This window comes from Ammodytes marinus (assembly GCF_949987685.1).
Source record: "Ammodytes marinus genome assembly, chromosome: 9".
Lineage (NCBI taxonomy): Eukaryota > Metazoa > Chordata > Actinopteri > Uranoscopiformes > Ammodytidae > Ammodytes > Ammodytes marinus.
The window spans coordinates 24,659,254-24,676,181 of NC_137213.1; the positions used below are offsets into that span (position 1 = coordinate 24,659,254).

The window sequence follows — 16,928 nt, forward strand, 5'->3', positions numbered from 1 at the left end:
TACTTTACATCACTTAAAGGAGCCCCTGCAGTCATCACTTAAAAAATCACTCTTTGACTTGTTAAATGGTCATTTTTTTCTCAATTTTCCTGCTTCTTTTTTTCATAGTTTAGTAGACTATTAATTCAAAGAACTCAAATGTATATTTAGCAGTCGGGTTCATCCGGAAAGCTTTGTGCAAAGTGCCTTGTAAAGAACACATATGAATGAAAACCTCTTAAGAATAGAATTTATTTAGATAGGGAGAAATGTTTTTATTTGACAGTACAATAAATGAATGCATACAGTTTTCTTATCAGACATGGTCATATGAGGATGACTAAAACAAGTATTTGAAGAGGTTTTTTTATGATATATATATATATATATACAGATGAATAGATAACTAACATGAGTCTGGTTCTTTTTAAAACATGCAGGGTAGCTTCTTCCTCCTTATTGTGCTTACAGACTTCCCCTTAGGGCAAGAGATCTCCACTTGACATGAAGGCTGCGCTCCGACAAACAGCATCAAGTCCTTGTCCTTCATTCTACAATGCACCTCTGCTCCGTCATTCATATCGTTTCAACAACTAGAAGCTGTCTACTGGGTTTCATTTTTGAGGATGGTTGCACGACGTTGTGCATTATCCCTCCCTCCCTCCCTCCCTTTTTTTTTTTTTTTTTTTTTGGTTAGCAGTTACATATATACTTGTTTGCTTACATTTAAAAATACAAAAATATATTACCTCTGTAGTTATTCAAGGAAAGCGTTTGCACATGTAGTAGCAGTTATCAGTATCTGTTACCTTCATTGTGACTATGTTGTACCTCACACAAGTAACAAGGTCATTTCTATACATGAAATTCAAGTAAACATCATCAGGTCAAAGTAAAAACAAAAAAATAAGTAGATATTGGAGGACCTCATGCATAATGCAGTTGCGAGAAATAGAAGAAGAAAAAAAAAACATAAAGTACAAAGGGAAAGCAGCATCATTTAGATAGCTCTTCCATAACGTATATGAGCTTTAGTTTTCTCAAGTTTGGGTCCGGCCCACTGCTCTGTGCACTGTAGCCTGTACAGAAGCACATGCATCTCAGTAGGATCGGTTTCCTGAGCATTTTGCAAGTCCTAACCCATGTACAGAAAACAAAGATTGGGACTCGAGTGTCCAGGAAACCGCCCTGTATGGTGTATCATTTGGTAAAGCTGGAACATTAACTGACTTCTTACGTATGTGTGTCTGTGCAGCGAGCGAACCTGCAAAGACCTTTTTTTTTTTTAACTTCCACACATAAGGGTGACAATCATAGGGGAGGAGGAGGAGGAGGAGGAGGAGGAGGAGGAGGAGGAGGGGAAGAAGACACTTGGAAGGTTCAAAAGAAATTCACTTCGGATACTTTCTCTTTACCTGGATGTCACAATCTGGGACCATATGGCAAACCGCGAGAGAAGATAGAAGAGAGTCTTAAAATGATCCGGCGACGGTGTCATCGAGAACGAGAGGAGAAGAGCTAAAAAAAACTCCCTAACAGCTCAAACATTTTACAGATGGCTTAGATTGGAGCTAAGAATAGAAACCTGGTAAGAAGAAGAAGAAGAAGCGAAAAAGGCAGGGTCCAAAGGCAGTGTCTCTCACAGTTCTTTTTGTAGGGAAGAAGCAGACAATTTCTGTTACAGTGCAGCTTGGGGTTTTTTTTTTTCTTCCATGTACTCTGTACAAAGGTCCATTGATGCACCTCCTCTGTGTGAGAATGTCGGGGGAGATGTACTTCTCTCTTTCCGCCTACGTCTGACATCAACTTTTTTTTTCTTTTTTTTTGTTGCAGTATACAGTACATATTAGGACCACAACTTTGCATAGTGTAACAGCACAGCACACACAAAAAGGGAACACGGCACATCCTTTTCCCCTGCGTGTCTCGCCCTTTATCAGCTGAATAACAAAAACCGATTCATAACATCTCATACAGCTGACAATCAGGGAAAGTGTTTCCTCCGGTCCATCTGTGTTCCGAATGCGTTAGGAGGAAGAGGAGGAGGAGGAGGAGGGACACTTGTGCCTCAACATCTGACAGAATAATACTGATAGACAAAACAAAAACAAATACTGCAGAGATCAGTGCTATGTGTACACATGAAACATGGAATAGTAGTGACTCTTTTTCTTCTCTTTTTTTTATAACGATAAGACTGCTGAGTAGTGGGGTTTACACAATCTAGTACTTTGGCTCAGTAGAAAATAGACTAAAAAAAAAAAGGAATATGTGCACCGAATGCATACAAGTCTATGGATATCATATATCGCTGTACAAAAAGTCAGTTCATCAGACGCGACATGAGTTCTAAAATGAGGACACGTCATCGGTAAGGGCTACAAATAAGTTGTTATTTCAGTTTCTCCAAAAGAGTTCAATGCTAGCTAAGTGTTCAATAACACATACAGTATGTCCTCTGTCAGTCCTGCATCATGGGGTGTTGATGATAGTTTTTTTTTTTCTATGACCTTAAGGGGGTAAACGTGATTTCTGCGCACAAGCCTGGGTTCTAAATTGTCTATTCCATTTTGTCTCGGCTGCCCCTGGTCATGTGCAGCGAGCGACCTCTCCCCGCAGTCTTTACAAGTTCAAAATAGGTAGTGAAAATAATGTAGTAACGCTGACAGTTCATCATTAGAAAAAAAAGCCAGCTGTGCTAACGGTATATAACTTCATGATGTCCCTTTTCTTAATGCTGATGGTAGATGGACTGAAAGGATTTCTTTTAAAAAGACAAGAAAATAAAAATGTTGTCAATAGTTTGTTCACAGGCCAAGTCGAAGTCCATTCCACTTGTTTTTAGTTCCTATGAAGAAGACTGATGAGATATAACTCCACCCTGCCTCCTTAATGGTGGTAAGTGCAGGGAGGACAAAATGGAGGAAAAAAATCTGGAGGAAAAACAGAAGCATTTCAGGCATCAGGTCCCTGAAACAGGCCCTTCTGAGCAGCATTATATTTTATAGTTGCACTGGCAGGTTGAGGGTTTCAGAAGCACACGCTGGCAGACCAGTCCTTCTAACCAGGGCCTTAAGTGTGAAGAGAACACTTTGCTCTCTTCTCACCATTCTTTTGGTTCTGAGAGTGTGCTGTCGTTTCCACAGTCTCTCTCTCTCTCTCTCTTCCTCTCTTCTTCACATGTCTTCCTTTCAGTTCATGGCGTGCTGGCGGATTGTGTGGAAGATCCAGTCCATCTTGGTGGTCCAGCCGCCGTGGTGAGCGTCGTTCATCTGCTTCATGAAGTAGTCCAGGGCCTCCTGCTCCGTCTTGTCCAGGGCCAGGGTCTTCCGGATGTACGCGATGTCATCAAAGGACTGCAGCTCGGGCATCCCGGAGCCCAGCATCATGGAGAAGAGGTTGATGAAGAGGTTGGCGTGCTGTCGGATGGCCAGGTACGCCTTGTAACACATCTCCTGGAACCTAAGGAATTCAAATTAGACACAAGCGAGGAAGAAAAGTGGAGGAAAGAAGTACAGGATTTTTTTTTTTTTGATTTTATGCAGAGAATAGTTAAAGCTCAGTCGACCATAGAAACAGCTCATGGTGGTAGTAATTGCTTTTTTTTTTTGAACACTGAACTGGTACGACGTGAGTATGTTTCATTACAGTTGCAATGGACGATGTTCTGACTGCAGCATACTAGTTTTTGTACTTGAGCAATAGAAGCATTTCTAAATCGATAAAACCAAGTGAACCTTCCAAGTGGTAGTTCTCTGCATGTCATTCCCCTCTCTGACCAATTTCTTCTCTGTCTCTCCACAACTGTCTAATAAAGTATAAAATGCCAAAAAATTATATGTATATATATTAAAAAAAATAAGTTAATAGCCGTGCAATAAGCACTGCTCATCCAGCTACTGTTTCACGTTGTCGGCCTTAATTTCTCAAGAGTGACCCGATCCCTTGAAACAAACTGCTGGCGTTACCTTTCAAACTCCCTTGTCTTGGTGCACTCTTGAGTTCCTTTGCTAATAACGATCAGGAAGTCCTGCGTGAGCACAAAGGGCACGCGTTCTCTCTTGTACCCAAACTTCTTCTTCTTGTGGTCGAGGAAATGGCCAAAGTCTATGTGGAACAGCTGCAAAAACACAAGAAATTATTTAGAAATTAAACGATTATTTCAGAAATAAACATATATAGCAGAGAGAGCATTTTCAAAATGTAATGTTTACCTGTCCATCATCTTTAACCATAATGTTGCTATTGTGTCTGTCCCCTATGCCCAGGATAAATGTGGCTACACAGTAGCCTGCACACGACCGTGTGAACAGATCTATGGCCTGGTCATACCTAGGGAAATCATACAAATGGAAAAAAGGCTTTTCATTTCAGGGTGGATTCAGTGATTGTGTGCAACTATTACCTAAAAATGTAGAAAAGGTCATTGTAAACGTCATAATAGTATTCATATTATCACACACACCACACCACCTCTATACCCTAAAGAAGACTAGAGAAGCTGTATAAATGCCACTCACATCTCTCCCTTGTTCTTATCCTTGAGCCACTGGTGCAGTGTGTGGCTGTTGAACTGCAGTGCCCCCTTCAGGCCGCCTTTGCACTGGATCTGCATGATGGTGTGAGAGTTCCTCACCACCTCGATCAAACCCACGCAGTCACCGATGGACAGACAACCGTACGGCAGCATCCTGCGAGAGGAAGGATGCGACACATAAGGTGAGGCGGTAAAAAACTGAGGACAGCAGTGATGGGGCTTCATATTAAAATAGCTTGAGGTGGCTGGCAGGGGTTGCCACTAATCTGCATTCAGGTACGGAGGGGCCAAAACATGAAAGTATCCAGCGCCTGTTAGCGTGCACCTGCATCCTTGCTGTCATGGTGACGCTGAGGAGCCTACCTGAGATCAAGGCCTTGGTTCTGCCAGATGTTCTCCATTATCCTAATGATCTGCAACGTCAGCATGTCCTGCCTCAGATCTGCAGAGGGAGGGAGGGGAGGGGTGGAGAGAGAGAGAGAGAGAGAGAGAGAGAGAGAGGAGGTGGATGACAGTCAGGTGATTATTAGCTGCTCGGCTGCTCTTTGATCAACTCCACGATGCATTATGGAGCAGAGCTGTCAAAGTCTCTTTGGTCACAGATGGCACAGCAAAATGCCCAGGTAGCTGCAGTAAAGTGTGATTCAAATGACGTGACTTGTTCTCTTTGAATTCAGTGTGCCATGATAAGTCCCGCAGGCTTAAAATGAATTACGCTGCATGCATGCATTGCTCAGTAAGAGTATTTTAAAGTGTGTGTGTGTGTGTGTGTGTGTGTGTGTGTGTGTGTGTACAGCTATTTTTGTCTGAACCAATTAGAGTTTTAGACCTCTGAGTGAGGACACTTTTGGAAAATGAGGACATTTTGGCCGGTTCTCACTTTGGGACAGGCGTTCAAAGGGCAGTTTAAGGGTTAAGACTAGGTTTTAAGGTTCAGGTATGAATTTGGTTTAGGATAGGGTTGATTTAAGGGTTGGGATTAGGCATTTATTTTTGATGTTTAGGGTAAGGGGCTAAAGAATGTATTATGTCAACGAGTGTCCTCACAAGTATAGACGTACGAAAATGTGTGTGTGTCTGCTGATACACAGAGGCAAGGATGGACAAATTAAACAGAAGATGGAGCTATAGAGATATAAGTGACAAAACTCACCGTCTCCATTTTTGAAAATGATTTCGTTGTTCTGAAAGAGCAGCTCTGACATCATATCTGGGTTTTCCCAGTTCAGCCACAGCGGTCGCTTTGCTGATGACATCATCCTGCATTCCTCCAGGCTGGAACAGAGACGGAGATAAGTTTAAAGATGGAAGAAAAACTACATTTCTAGGAAAAAGACACCAAGTTCTAAGCTAAAAGTGCCTGTGCCAACTTGCCCTCACTCAAAATAATACATGCAGTGTTTCATCTCAACCGAGAGCAGTGCGTGTAGTACAATACGTCCCTTTAGTGACTTCCAGGGACATATTGTGCTAAACACTGACATGTCTTAACATAAAATATTGATTTAAGCCTTGAAGAGGGAAAGGCAAAAAGCCCAGTCATTTCAGAGGAGAGGGTTAGATAAGGGGAGTGCTGCAGTACCGGAGGTTTCCCAGCTGATGTGCTGGATTCAGAGGGGAGGTGAAGCTCTGCAGGGCGTCCATGTAATCAGGCCGTCTCATCTGCTCCACCAGGAACTTCATTTGAACCTTGAAGCGGAGAGACATGTTTTATCAGTTGATAAAACACTAGGCACGGCACAGTCTGCTTCCCTCAGTAACTCTATTTACATTCACAGTGAGATAATAAATGCAGCCATTTTTGTTCCGTGTGGCTGATCACTGGTAATTTCATCAAGAATAGTGGGCAATTACTGTTAATCATTTTACGTTTCTTAGGAGCCAGATCACGCAGTACATAAATATATAGTACTGGGATAACTACAAATAAGACTGTTTACCATGTCACACGTTTAGACGTTGTAGTGGCCTTTTTAAATTAGTTTGTAGATTTTAGAGTGAAGACATTTATTTGAGCACAATTATAAGTGATGGTCTTTTTTCTTTCTGTTAATGCTTTTTTTAAATCATTAGACAGTATGGAGAGACAGAGATGAAATGGGGCAGAGAGTGGAATGACATGCAGAGAACGACCACGGACCGGATTCTAACCTTTGGTCTGCTGCTTCTGAGGACTGAGCCTCTATGAGCGGGCGCTCCTAACCACTACACCACGGGCGACCCTGTGATGGTCTTTTTTTTCAAGTTGACCTTGTATAATAATTCATCCGACTGTAGTAAGGAAAACCCCCTGCACTCTTCATCTGCATTCATTTGAAATCTTAGAGCAACGATTCTGATACTGATTAATAATGTTGTGGAAATATTGCCTTTGTTTGGTACCGACATTCATTTAAAGTACCAGCTGTTATTGAAGAATGGTCTTCATCAATCTATGGCTGTTATTGTAAGGAATATCTCAGTAGTCTCTTAGAAATGTCTCTTCACATCTAGCCCTGCTGAAATATATACAGTATATATATATATATAGCTAAAAGCAGACTAAAGAAAAGAAACTGTCCAAACTGTCACTCTAACTGTATCGTGGCATCTCTATGAAGCAGATTGGCACAGATGTTGTCAAGATTAAACGCTACCATCCGGGCAGATTGCTATCAACAGCTGTCAACTGTCGGATTACCTTCTGCGCCTCATCCTTTTTCTCCTGTTTGAGAAGGTCGGTGAGATTGATGAGCTTCTCCATGGCCTCCACCTGTCTGCTCAGGTGCTTCAGATACATGCCACACGCCCGGCAGTACGACTCCAGCAGCAGGCCAAAGCGCTGGCTCACCGTCTTGTTGTGCATCTCGGACCTGCAAAAGAAACACACAGAGATTGTGTACGTCCTAAGGGGAAATGATTCTGGTAAAATACACATACACACAGTATCTCCGAAACATGGGAGCTGTTTTGACAGAACTGTCTTGAATTAAACATGCTTTGGGGACAGAACAGTTTAGGTGGCACACACAATAGTTTGACCTTTTCTAGTCACATCCAAACAGCATCAAATTTCTGAAGAAAAAAAAAAAGACCTTGCTCAATGAACTCACTTTAAATGCCAGAAGAAGAAATGTCCTATCCTCTGATTGGTTAACGCCTTTTTCAGCAGGAAGCGCGCAAGTGGGTTGTCAAGGTACTGCTCATACTTTAGAACCTGGACACAGGCACAGAAATCGTTAGAAAAAAGAAAAAAAACGTATAATACAGTATAAAAACTTGAACATCTACTGTATTTGTTTCTTATCGGAATAGCATGCCACGATGAAAAGCTGCTCACACAGTTTATTGCTTAAATTATATTTAGAGCCAGGTGAAGGATGAAACGCACCTGAACCAGTTGAATGAGGTACTGTGAGAGTTTGTCATCAGTTAGGTATTTCTCAAGGCACTTTACAGCAAACTCTCTGATCGAAGGATCTGGGAAGTTACAGTCAAGCAACTCCATGGCTTGTTCTGGCTTGATAGTCGGCCAGTCCTTCAGCAGGCAATACATCTAGAAAAAAATAATAATTAAAAAAATTCATTAAATGGAATGAAAAATGAAAATCATACACTGAGCACAGATATGTATTTACTAATTTATTTATTTTGAGCCATTTTTAACAATCCTACAATGGATGAGACAATGCGTTAGCGTGTGCATTATCTGTTAAAAAAAATCATCTTGGTTAGCATTAGTATAACGATTAAGCTAAGCTATGCACATTCCTGTTTTCTCACGGGAAGTCCTTCAAAATGAAAAGGTGTGTCAGCAGTAGAAACCTGAGCTTACCTGGGCTATCTCATCTCGGGAGTTCCATTTCACAGCAAGGAGCATCTTGGGTAGGATCTCTGGAATACTGACACAGTCTTGTCTAAAATAGTTTGAGGGGAGAGAACAATATACAGTATTTGTTATGACTATTAGGACTTTAATATAACATTTCATCATTTTGAACCTGTTTGCACATTACCTGTGTCTCCATACAAAGTCTTTCTCCTGCTCAGTGATTTCAGACAGCGGGTCTCTGTTGCACACCTGACGAAGCTGCTCACGAAGCGCCTCATTGTCGATGTCGGTCAGGGCGTTGTCACGCGCCAGTCTGTTACTCTATGACAAATGGAGTAATAAAATAAAGCCAACAACTTACAGCAGGGTCTATGGGGAGTTCTTCCACATAAAGCTGGTATTAGGTTTCTGTTCACACGTGGCAGCTGCTCTGAATGGAAATGAGCTCTCATGATTAGGGCTGGGTTTCGAGGGTCAATACTTGTTGAAAACTATTGATTCATTGTATTGTTTCCATTTTGTTTTGTTTTTTCCCGTATATTTTGTTGGAACTGCAGAGGCTCAGGAGATGGGACTTTGTGCTAATTTGAAGGCAGATACAGTAGTTCCATTTTAGCTTATTTAAAGTTTTATTTATTAAAAAAAAATTACCATTTATGTGTAATGTCATCTTGTTCAAAAAGGATTTCATAATGCTTAAATGCAATCGAAAAAAAAGCATTGTTCAATAACTGGTTTAGAAGTCAGGGTATTCAGTATCTGTAACAATATCGAAATATTTTGAACGATTCCCAGCCCTACTCATAATGAATATGAAACAAAACCCCTAGCAAAATGAAGTAAATAAATAAAACATTTGCTTGTTATCTTACCAAACCGGTGTGGCAGTAATTGAAGCCCAGCTCTCTGGATATATTCCAGGTTGCATGTTCCTCAATGACGGTCATTTCTGGGTACTTGACAGGGCAACTGAAATGGTCAAACTCCAGCTCCAGACAAGGGGTTTCCTGGGTGCATAGAAGATGAAGGAGGAAGAGGAAGAGGAAAGGTCATTCAAGGTGTTTGTTTACTGTAATAAAAGAAAGGTGTCTGTGACAATGAGTCATTTTTTCAGTCGGATGAAAGGCTTGGTTGATTAAGTCATGGCGGCTTTAATCCAGCTCTGAAACGTCTACAGCATGTCACCAGCTCCATTTAAACCGGGTCATAAGGGCTTAGAGGTCACTCGCACACATAAGCATAATATCTATTTGAAAAGCTTAACATTTTTGGAAAAAGATGATGTTCTTTGCCACGTTATTTTATCTTCTTAGTGTTTCTATATTATCTTTGCTATTTAATACAAGAAATCTGCTTCGACAACCGGTTCACTTAAAAAAGAAAATTCAGCTCTGTATTGTCTTGTATTTAAGCATACTTCCTTTTTCAGTAAAAAAAAAAACATTGCATTGACAAACAGTGAGCATTATGTTGTTGTTCACCTTGTTGGGGTTAGAGCCTGTGACTCCGATGGCATTGAGCAGGTCTTCCAAGCCATGTGGGACAGGCCATAGGTTGAGTGCCATCTTCCCTGCTACTAGTGTGTGGGTGTAGTCAAACAGGTTGATGTTGCCCCAGGCAAGAGGACAGTGCTCCTACAAGGAAAATACCAGTAAGATGATACATAGGAAAATGATTAGCGAGACAACACCCCGGAGCTATGGAACAGACAGGTGCCGTGCAGAACAAAGGGAAGTCATTTATTTCCCATGCCTACACTAACCGACCTTTGTTTACTGCTTTGACTGTAGTAATAAATCAACAACTACAGTTTTGAATATGAATTTGAGCACATTTGAATATGAATTTGACATAACATAAAATACAAGTTATTATATTTACTGTTTGACTTCCTTATTTAAACAATGCATCTTTGTTCAGCTGCACTGTAAGTAGATGCAACGGTTGTCCCTTTGATATGTTTCTGACTAGAGGTGTTTGCCGAAGGATTTAAACACACAAAGCATCAAGGCTGAAATCGTAAGCATTATAGCTTTGATGTAGCATTCACTGCTAACCTCTTTAGCTCCCTTCCTTCCCTTCACAGAGCAGATGGAGAGGCAGAGTCGGGCAGCACGGGGGATGTCTGGAATGTACATGTCATAGTTCAGCCACTCGTTCCACCTGGAGTCAAACAGGGAATAGAACCATTGACGTAAACAGTCACGTTAGTGAGTCAGGTCACAGAGTGCTACTCTTCAACGGTTACTACCTGCAAAATCTAAATCAAACACTTTGTTAAAGGCCATTGAACGGTTACTACCTGGGGTTGGAGCAGGGCACGCGCTGGGTGTTGACATTGTCACACAACTGCTCACCACCGTGGTATATCCCAGTCCTGACGTAGATCTAGAGTAGCCACGGAAGAACAACAGGTTTTTATACTAACCATCGAGTGATAAAGACAATCTTTTACTGCATTTCTGGCTGCATGAAGTGAGAGACACCGTGAACCATCCTTTAATAACATCCAAAAGGTACTGGAGATGAAAGCTTGCAGTCAGAATATATTTTAGTCAAACCAGAACAAAGCAGACAGAAGAAAGAAAAAGAACACAGTGAAGTCGTCACAGCACCGCACCAGTGTAATGTACCTTGTCAATGTCTCTGATGTTGACGTTGACGTAAGTAGCGCACAGTATCCTGATCCTCAGCGTTCCGTTGATAGTCCAGAGAGACTTGGTGGCTGTCTCCCCGTTCATGTAGGGCGTAGCCGTGGATATTCGCCTCGCATAGGACGGCATGGTGAAGTTGTCTATGGGGAGCTGGGAATACAGGCTGTCTTTGGCCATTAGCATCAGGTTGGGCATCCGTCCCAGCATGATACAGCTGCGCACGTACTGTCGAAGACAAAGTGACATTTTGAAGAAAAATGACAGTGACATTTTGAAAGCTATTCATACCATTTGACATTTTGAAGCAAAAGAATATTTCTCCGTTTTATCAACATGCGCATGTTTGGATTTTACAAATCACAGCAGCAATAACTGAAACATTCAGTCCTCTATTCTTATGGACAGTGATGTATTGAATCAGTGCATTTTAAAAAGGCAGCATATTAACTGGTAAATTTCATTTCATGCCATAAATGCCAAACCCATTTGTGGCGGATGGTAATTTGATGTGAAGTGGATCTGTGGCCCTCTAAAAACAATAACTTCAGATGCAGCCAGCCTGGGATGAAATTAGATTACCTTGTACTGACTCAGAGGGTATTTCTCCAGTAAGTACTCGTCACAGCCGCAGACTTTGAGGATGTATTTTCCCTGATACTCCTGCACACACATCTTCAACTGCTCCTGAGAGAGCAGCATGCTACGCGTCTTCTTACGGATGGCTTCGGCTATCACCTGCTCCGGCACATAGTCGTGGTTGATCTTCAGGGTGTACTTCTGCTTGTCATTGCTGGGTGACACAATAACCCATATGACCACAATGATTTGCCCTGAGAAAAGAAAAAAACGAGAGATGAAATTGAAGAATTATAGCATCGTTTTTTTAGAGCTTTTGCATGAAATATTTGTGTTTAGTTTTTTGAAACTGAACTAATGTAAAAAAAAAGAGGTCTTACCTTTATCTAACTTGTTATAGATGTGCTTGGGGAGTTCTGCACAGGATTCTACATTGGGGGGATATACATACAAAGCTCTACTGATGGCTCCATTACTGTCTCTGAGGTCCACAGCCTCTTTGCAAACATTTAAAATGTTCCTTCTGAAGTCCTGCACTTCTGGGTCTTTCACCAAATCGAACTCACATATAGGCATTCCAATAGCAAAACCTAAAAGGAAAAAAGTAGGAGCTTAGTAATAATTGTGTCATGTGCTTAAACAATATCTTGTTATGTTCTATTTTGTATTTGAATAACCTGAAACGTGAGTCTTGGCATTATAAAGCACTGCAACACATGACACAATATATATACAGTCAAGTGCGAAAGTTTGTGAACCCCTTGAACATTTTGGAATTTTATTTATTGTAACCATCATTAATTCATTTTTATCAATACCAGTATTTTTTATATGAAATAACAGATGTTTGTTTATCAATTCAACATTTTTCTTTTCCAGAAATCAATTGTTAAAACAGATAAAACAAATTATTTGACGAATGTTGTATGTGCAAAAGTTTGTGAACCCTGAGCTGCATTGCTTAAATGGAGCAGGTAAACACAATCAGATGGGCCAAATTGAGTCATGAAATGGACCAATGTAGTGAGAGATCTTTAGGGAAGAAATTGGGCGGCACTAGATACAACAGAGATAAAACCAGGTCAGTTTAGGCTCACCAAAGTGAACCCATACAGGTCAGACATGCTAAAAGGGGAAACAATCTCAGAGGATCTCAGGAATAGAGTTGTGATGCTGCACATTTGTCTGGGGACAGCTATAAATTATTTAAAAAAAAGTTTGAGCTCCATCGGTCCACCGTGAGGCAAATCATCTACAAATGAAGAGCTTTAAGAGTGACTGAACATCTGCCTAGAAGTGGACTTCCTTCAAAAATATCCACAAGCGCCACAAGATAAGTGATTTTTCAGTTAAAAGCCAACCCAAACATTACATCTGGTGATTTGCAGACCTCTCTTGCAGCATCTGGGACAGATGTGCATGGTTCCACAATAAGAAGAAAACTCAGTCAACATGGCTTTCATGGGATGGTTGCTGAAGAAGCCTCTGCTCTCAAAAAAGAACAAAACTGCTTGTCACAACTTTGCCAGAGAGCACCTGGAGATACCTGAAGTCTTATTCTGTGGACAGATTAGTCAAAAATTGAACTGTTTGGTCATAACCAAAACCGCCATGTTTGGGCAAAAACGCAATTCTGCCTACCACCTAGAGAACCTTCTCCCAAGTGAATAATGGTGGTTTCAAATTGTCTGCAAATCTCCAGGTGTAATGTTTGGGTTGGCTTTTACCTGAAAAATCACTTTTCTTGTGGCGCTTGAGGATATTTTTGAAGGAAGTCCACTTCTAGGCAGATGTTAAGTCACTCTTAAAGCTCTCCATTTGTAGATGATTTGCCTCACGGTGGACCGATTGAGCTCAAATTTTTTTTTATGAATTTATAACTGTCCCCAGACAAATGTGTAACATCAAAACTCTATTCCTGAGATCCTCTGAGATTTGTTTCCCTTTTAGCATGTCTGACCTGTATGGGTTCACTTTGGTGAGCCTAAACTGACCTGGTTTTATCTCTGTTTTATCTAGTGCCACCCAATTTCTTTCCTAAAGATCTCTCATTACATTGGTCTATTTCATCAACCAATTTGGCCAACCTGATTGTGTTTACCTTGCTCGATTTAAGCAATGCAGCTCAGGGTTCACAAACTTTTGCACATACAACATTCGTCAAATAATTTGTTTTATCTGTTTTAACAATTGATTTCTGGAAAATAAAAATGTTGAATTGATAAACAAACATCTGTTATTTCATATAAAAAATACTGGTATTGATAAAAATGAATTAATAATGGTTAAAATAAATAAAATTCCAAAAGGCTCAAGGGGTTCACAAACTTTCGCACTTGACTGTATGTATAGAAAACATTGCTGGGGCCAACCATGGTTGTTTGTTGTAACTGCATAGTATTTCAAGAACCATACCTATCTCTCTGTTGAGAATCTTTTCTTCTCTGTTGCCTACTGGCTCGATAACTTTGAGGAACGCCTGGAAGAGCCTGAGATCACACAGCCTCCTGGTCTCGTCGTAGAACTCCTCGCGCTCTGCGTCCTGGGTGACACTGACAAAGATGTAGGAGCTCTCCTCCTGCAGCAGATTGTACAGCGGGTACTTCCTGGCCTCTTTGAAGAGCTCATGCTTGACTGTGATCAGCGTGGCCTCCCGGAGGCACTCCAACGTGAGAATCATTCCGTTTGGCAGAAGGCAGTCCACTAGGATGCTGGGGGGCATCAAGTGCATCCCCCATAGTTCTCCTGAGGAGGGCCTGGGAGGCATGGTCGTGCCAGAAAAGCCGCTCTTTTCAGAGCCTGGTAATTATCAGATGAGTGTGTCAACCAACTGTGTGAAAGGAGGAAACAGGATTATATAAAGAACCGCTGACCTGTGCGCAATTGTAAAAAACGCTTGTGGTATATGTGGGTTAAGTAAGCAAATGTCCTTGCTTAGTGACAGTTTATAAAAATGCTTAATACTCACTCCTTGGGGATTCAATTCACATGAATAATTTATATTTACATAACTGTGTAATACATACAGGAACACTGTATATGGCTTCAGTGTTTTGGAGATCACCATATTGCACATAATCATAATGTAAAGTGAGTTCAGTTTGACGGACGAGTGGTAACAACACATTTAAGACTAACTAGCTTTCTAACTTTAACAATTAAGCACGCAGTAATTACAGATGTTGATTTACTCTTAAGTTGACAATGTAACTAGCGATACAATATCTCGGCATCAGATACTTAGAATCTAACAAGGAAAAACTCTTATATTTGCGGTGTAAAAATAAGTCATGCAAACTGAAAGAGGGCAGCAGTGTCCCGATGCATATCAAGTGGTGTCGAATGAAAGGACTTCCAAAACCATGTCAACAAACTTAGCCTATTAGATACCGAGTATTACTAACACATTAGTCATGTGTAGCCAACACTGCTAACGTTTAGCTTTTAGCCTGGGCTTGACAGTCACCTCGACTAGTTGTGTTGTGTAGCTGCTTGTTGGGTTAACGTTAGGTGTTGTTTCTTAGCTCGCTAGCTAACCATGGTAGCCAGGTTCATCAATGTCATTTACAACATGAAAACCTCGACTGATACCTTAGTCTGACTGTACTACATTAAAGGGATGCGACCAGAACATGTTTCGTGTGAGTAGCTGTGTGGCTTTTGTGATTAACAGTCAAAGCGAACATACAACAAAACAGGAAAAAACAAACACAAAGCTACCTGAGTCAGATAGCTAACGCCGACCGGGTAGCCGCGAAGCTAGTCATTAGCAGCGGCTAGCGGAGTGAGTCCCATTCGTGCCTGTTCGGGAAGTCTCAAGCAGCGGCTGCTAGCTCTAGCGTAAGTCCATCCAAACAATGACACTGCGGGGTCGTCACAGACCCGCTATAGTGAAGAAAAGACGCCCCTAGCTCCAGGCGATGTTGTCAATACGCTGTATTGAAATAAGTCTATAATACTTCATGATGTTCTTCATCGTGCTGCCCCGAAAATAAACGGCACAGGTTGGTAGCACACTAGCTCCACACACAGCTAGCCTGCTCGAGGGCTGCTAGCACAGCTGTCTCATCATCGTGGACCGCCCTCCCACACAGAGTTGCTGCTGCCTGGGAGCAGTTTGTCATCAGATAAAGTTTGAGAATTCAGGGAAAAGCCGCTTGTTTACTGTTTTATTGGATAGGACATAACATGCCTTCCAAAGAACACACGATAACAACAGTGCCAAAGTGGTTTTATTTTCTATGAGCAGAGCCCACAGCAGATTCTTTCAGCAGCATGTGCGTGGATGGAGCCCCGAGAGAAAACTTAAGAGTGAAGAAAAGTATGACTCATTAATTCCCCATTTCATATTGCCGTGTATTTCCTCGCTTATTGAGTATGTTTTAAACTGTAATTGAACATGTCAGTGCTACTCAGAGGAATACATCATTGCACAACATTTTATTTATTTATTCCATTGTTGAGTGCTTACAGTCAGAAACAAAAATTGTGCACACACCATAGATCAGGGGTCTCCAACAGGTCGATCGCGAGCTACCGGTAGCTCGCGGGCGGGCTTTCAGTAGCTCGCCTGATAGGTTGACCGACTTGTAAAAAAAAAAAAAAAAATTTTTTTTTTTTTTTTTTTTACAAGTTAAAAATCTGATGAAGGTAAATGCACCTCTTCCCATGGTCAAAACTTGCGATTTGCGGTAAATACATGTTCATGTGTCTCAAAGCGTTTCTCTATCAGCTGGTGTGTGTGCTGCTCTGCGGCTCTGCATGCGGCCATGCATGACTACGGCATGCACTGTCTTTGACCTTTGCATAAATGTATTTAATAATTTTAAGGGGAAAAGACATTGTATTTATTATTTCAACTATTGAGTTATTTGTAAAACAGCCTGCTAGTGCAGCCATACAAGATTTATTTTCTGAATGTTCAATGCTGCTTTATTTTTATGTTTTAAATTGGGAAATACATGTTCCAAAACGACCAATAACCTCTGTATTTAAAAAGAAATCAAGCAAGTAGGCTAATAATAACCATTAATGAATTATAAGCTATCGCATCACAGTAGGCCTAATTGTCCACAATAATCTCACAACAGCCCCTATCTAAAAAGGAACTTTAAAAATGTACAACTGTAAGGTCAGTTGTCTGTTTTATTCAAATAAGCAGTTGTTTATTTCTGTAGTGCGTATTGGCATCTTTGAGCAAAATACCCCCAACATTTTCGGCGCGCCGCGTTGCGCCGCGCCTCCTCCACACCTGCGTGGTGACCACCTTGACTAAGACATTTCCTGGGGGAAACACTGTTGCGTCACAAATAAGAAGTGTAGTAGACATTGATGTCAATTTTCAGTGATATGTGGCCCACAAAAAGTGTAA

General features: G+C 41.2%; 1 protein-coding gene across 1 annotated transcript; it reads right to left on the minus strand.

The window, feature by feature from the left end:
* Nucleotides 1–937: 937 nt before the first annotated feature.
* Nucleotides 938–15,562, minus strand: LOC307255876 (phosphatidylinositol 4,5-bisphosphate 3-kinase catalytic subunit alpha isoform). Its single transcript, XM_080034688.1, has 21 exons — nt 15,278–15,562; nt 13,973–14,387; nt 11,938–12,147; nt 11,561–11,811; nt 10,961–11,206; nt 10,630–10,715; nt 10,385–10,490; nt 9,809–9,961; nt 9,200–9,334; nt 8,512–8,648; nt 8,331–8,412; nt 7,887–8,051; nt 7,609–7,712; nt 7,197–7,368; nt 6,099–6,205; nt 5,670–5,791; nt 4,880–4,958; nt 4,500–4,670; nt 4,194–4,311; nt 3,948–4,099; nt 938–3,441 (listed from the first exon to the last, which is right to left on the minus strand). The coding sequence occupies exons 2-21, from the start codon at nt 14,322–14,324 to the stop codon at nt 3,171–3,173; spliced, it is 3,219 nt and encodes a 1,072-aa protein (XP_079890814.1). The 5' UTR covers nt 14,325–14,387; nt 15,278–15,562; the 3' UTR covers nt 938–3,170.
* Between the last annotated feature and the right edge of the window lie 1,366 nt (nt 15,563–16,928).

Bases quoted from the DNA above. Each gene is read 5' to 3' on its own strand.
- LOC307255876 (XM_080034688.1), bottom strand. From the start codon at position 14,324: ATGCCTCCCAGGCCCTCCTCAGGAGAACTATGGGGGATGCACTTGATG. The intron at 8,649-9,199 runs GTAAGATAACAA...CATTTGTCATAG, and splicing joins ATTACTGCCACACCGGTTTG to AGTAACAGACTGGCGCGTGA. The intron at 4,959-5,669 runs GTGAGTTTTGTC...CTCCCTCTGCAG, and splicing joins CATTTTCAAAAATGGAGACG to ATCTGAGGCAGGACATGCTG.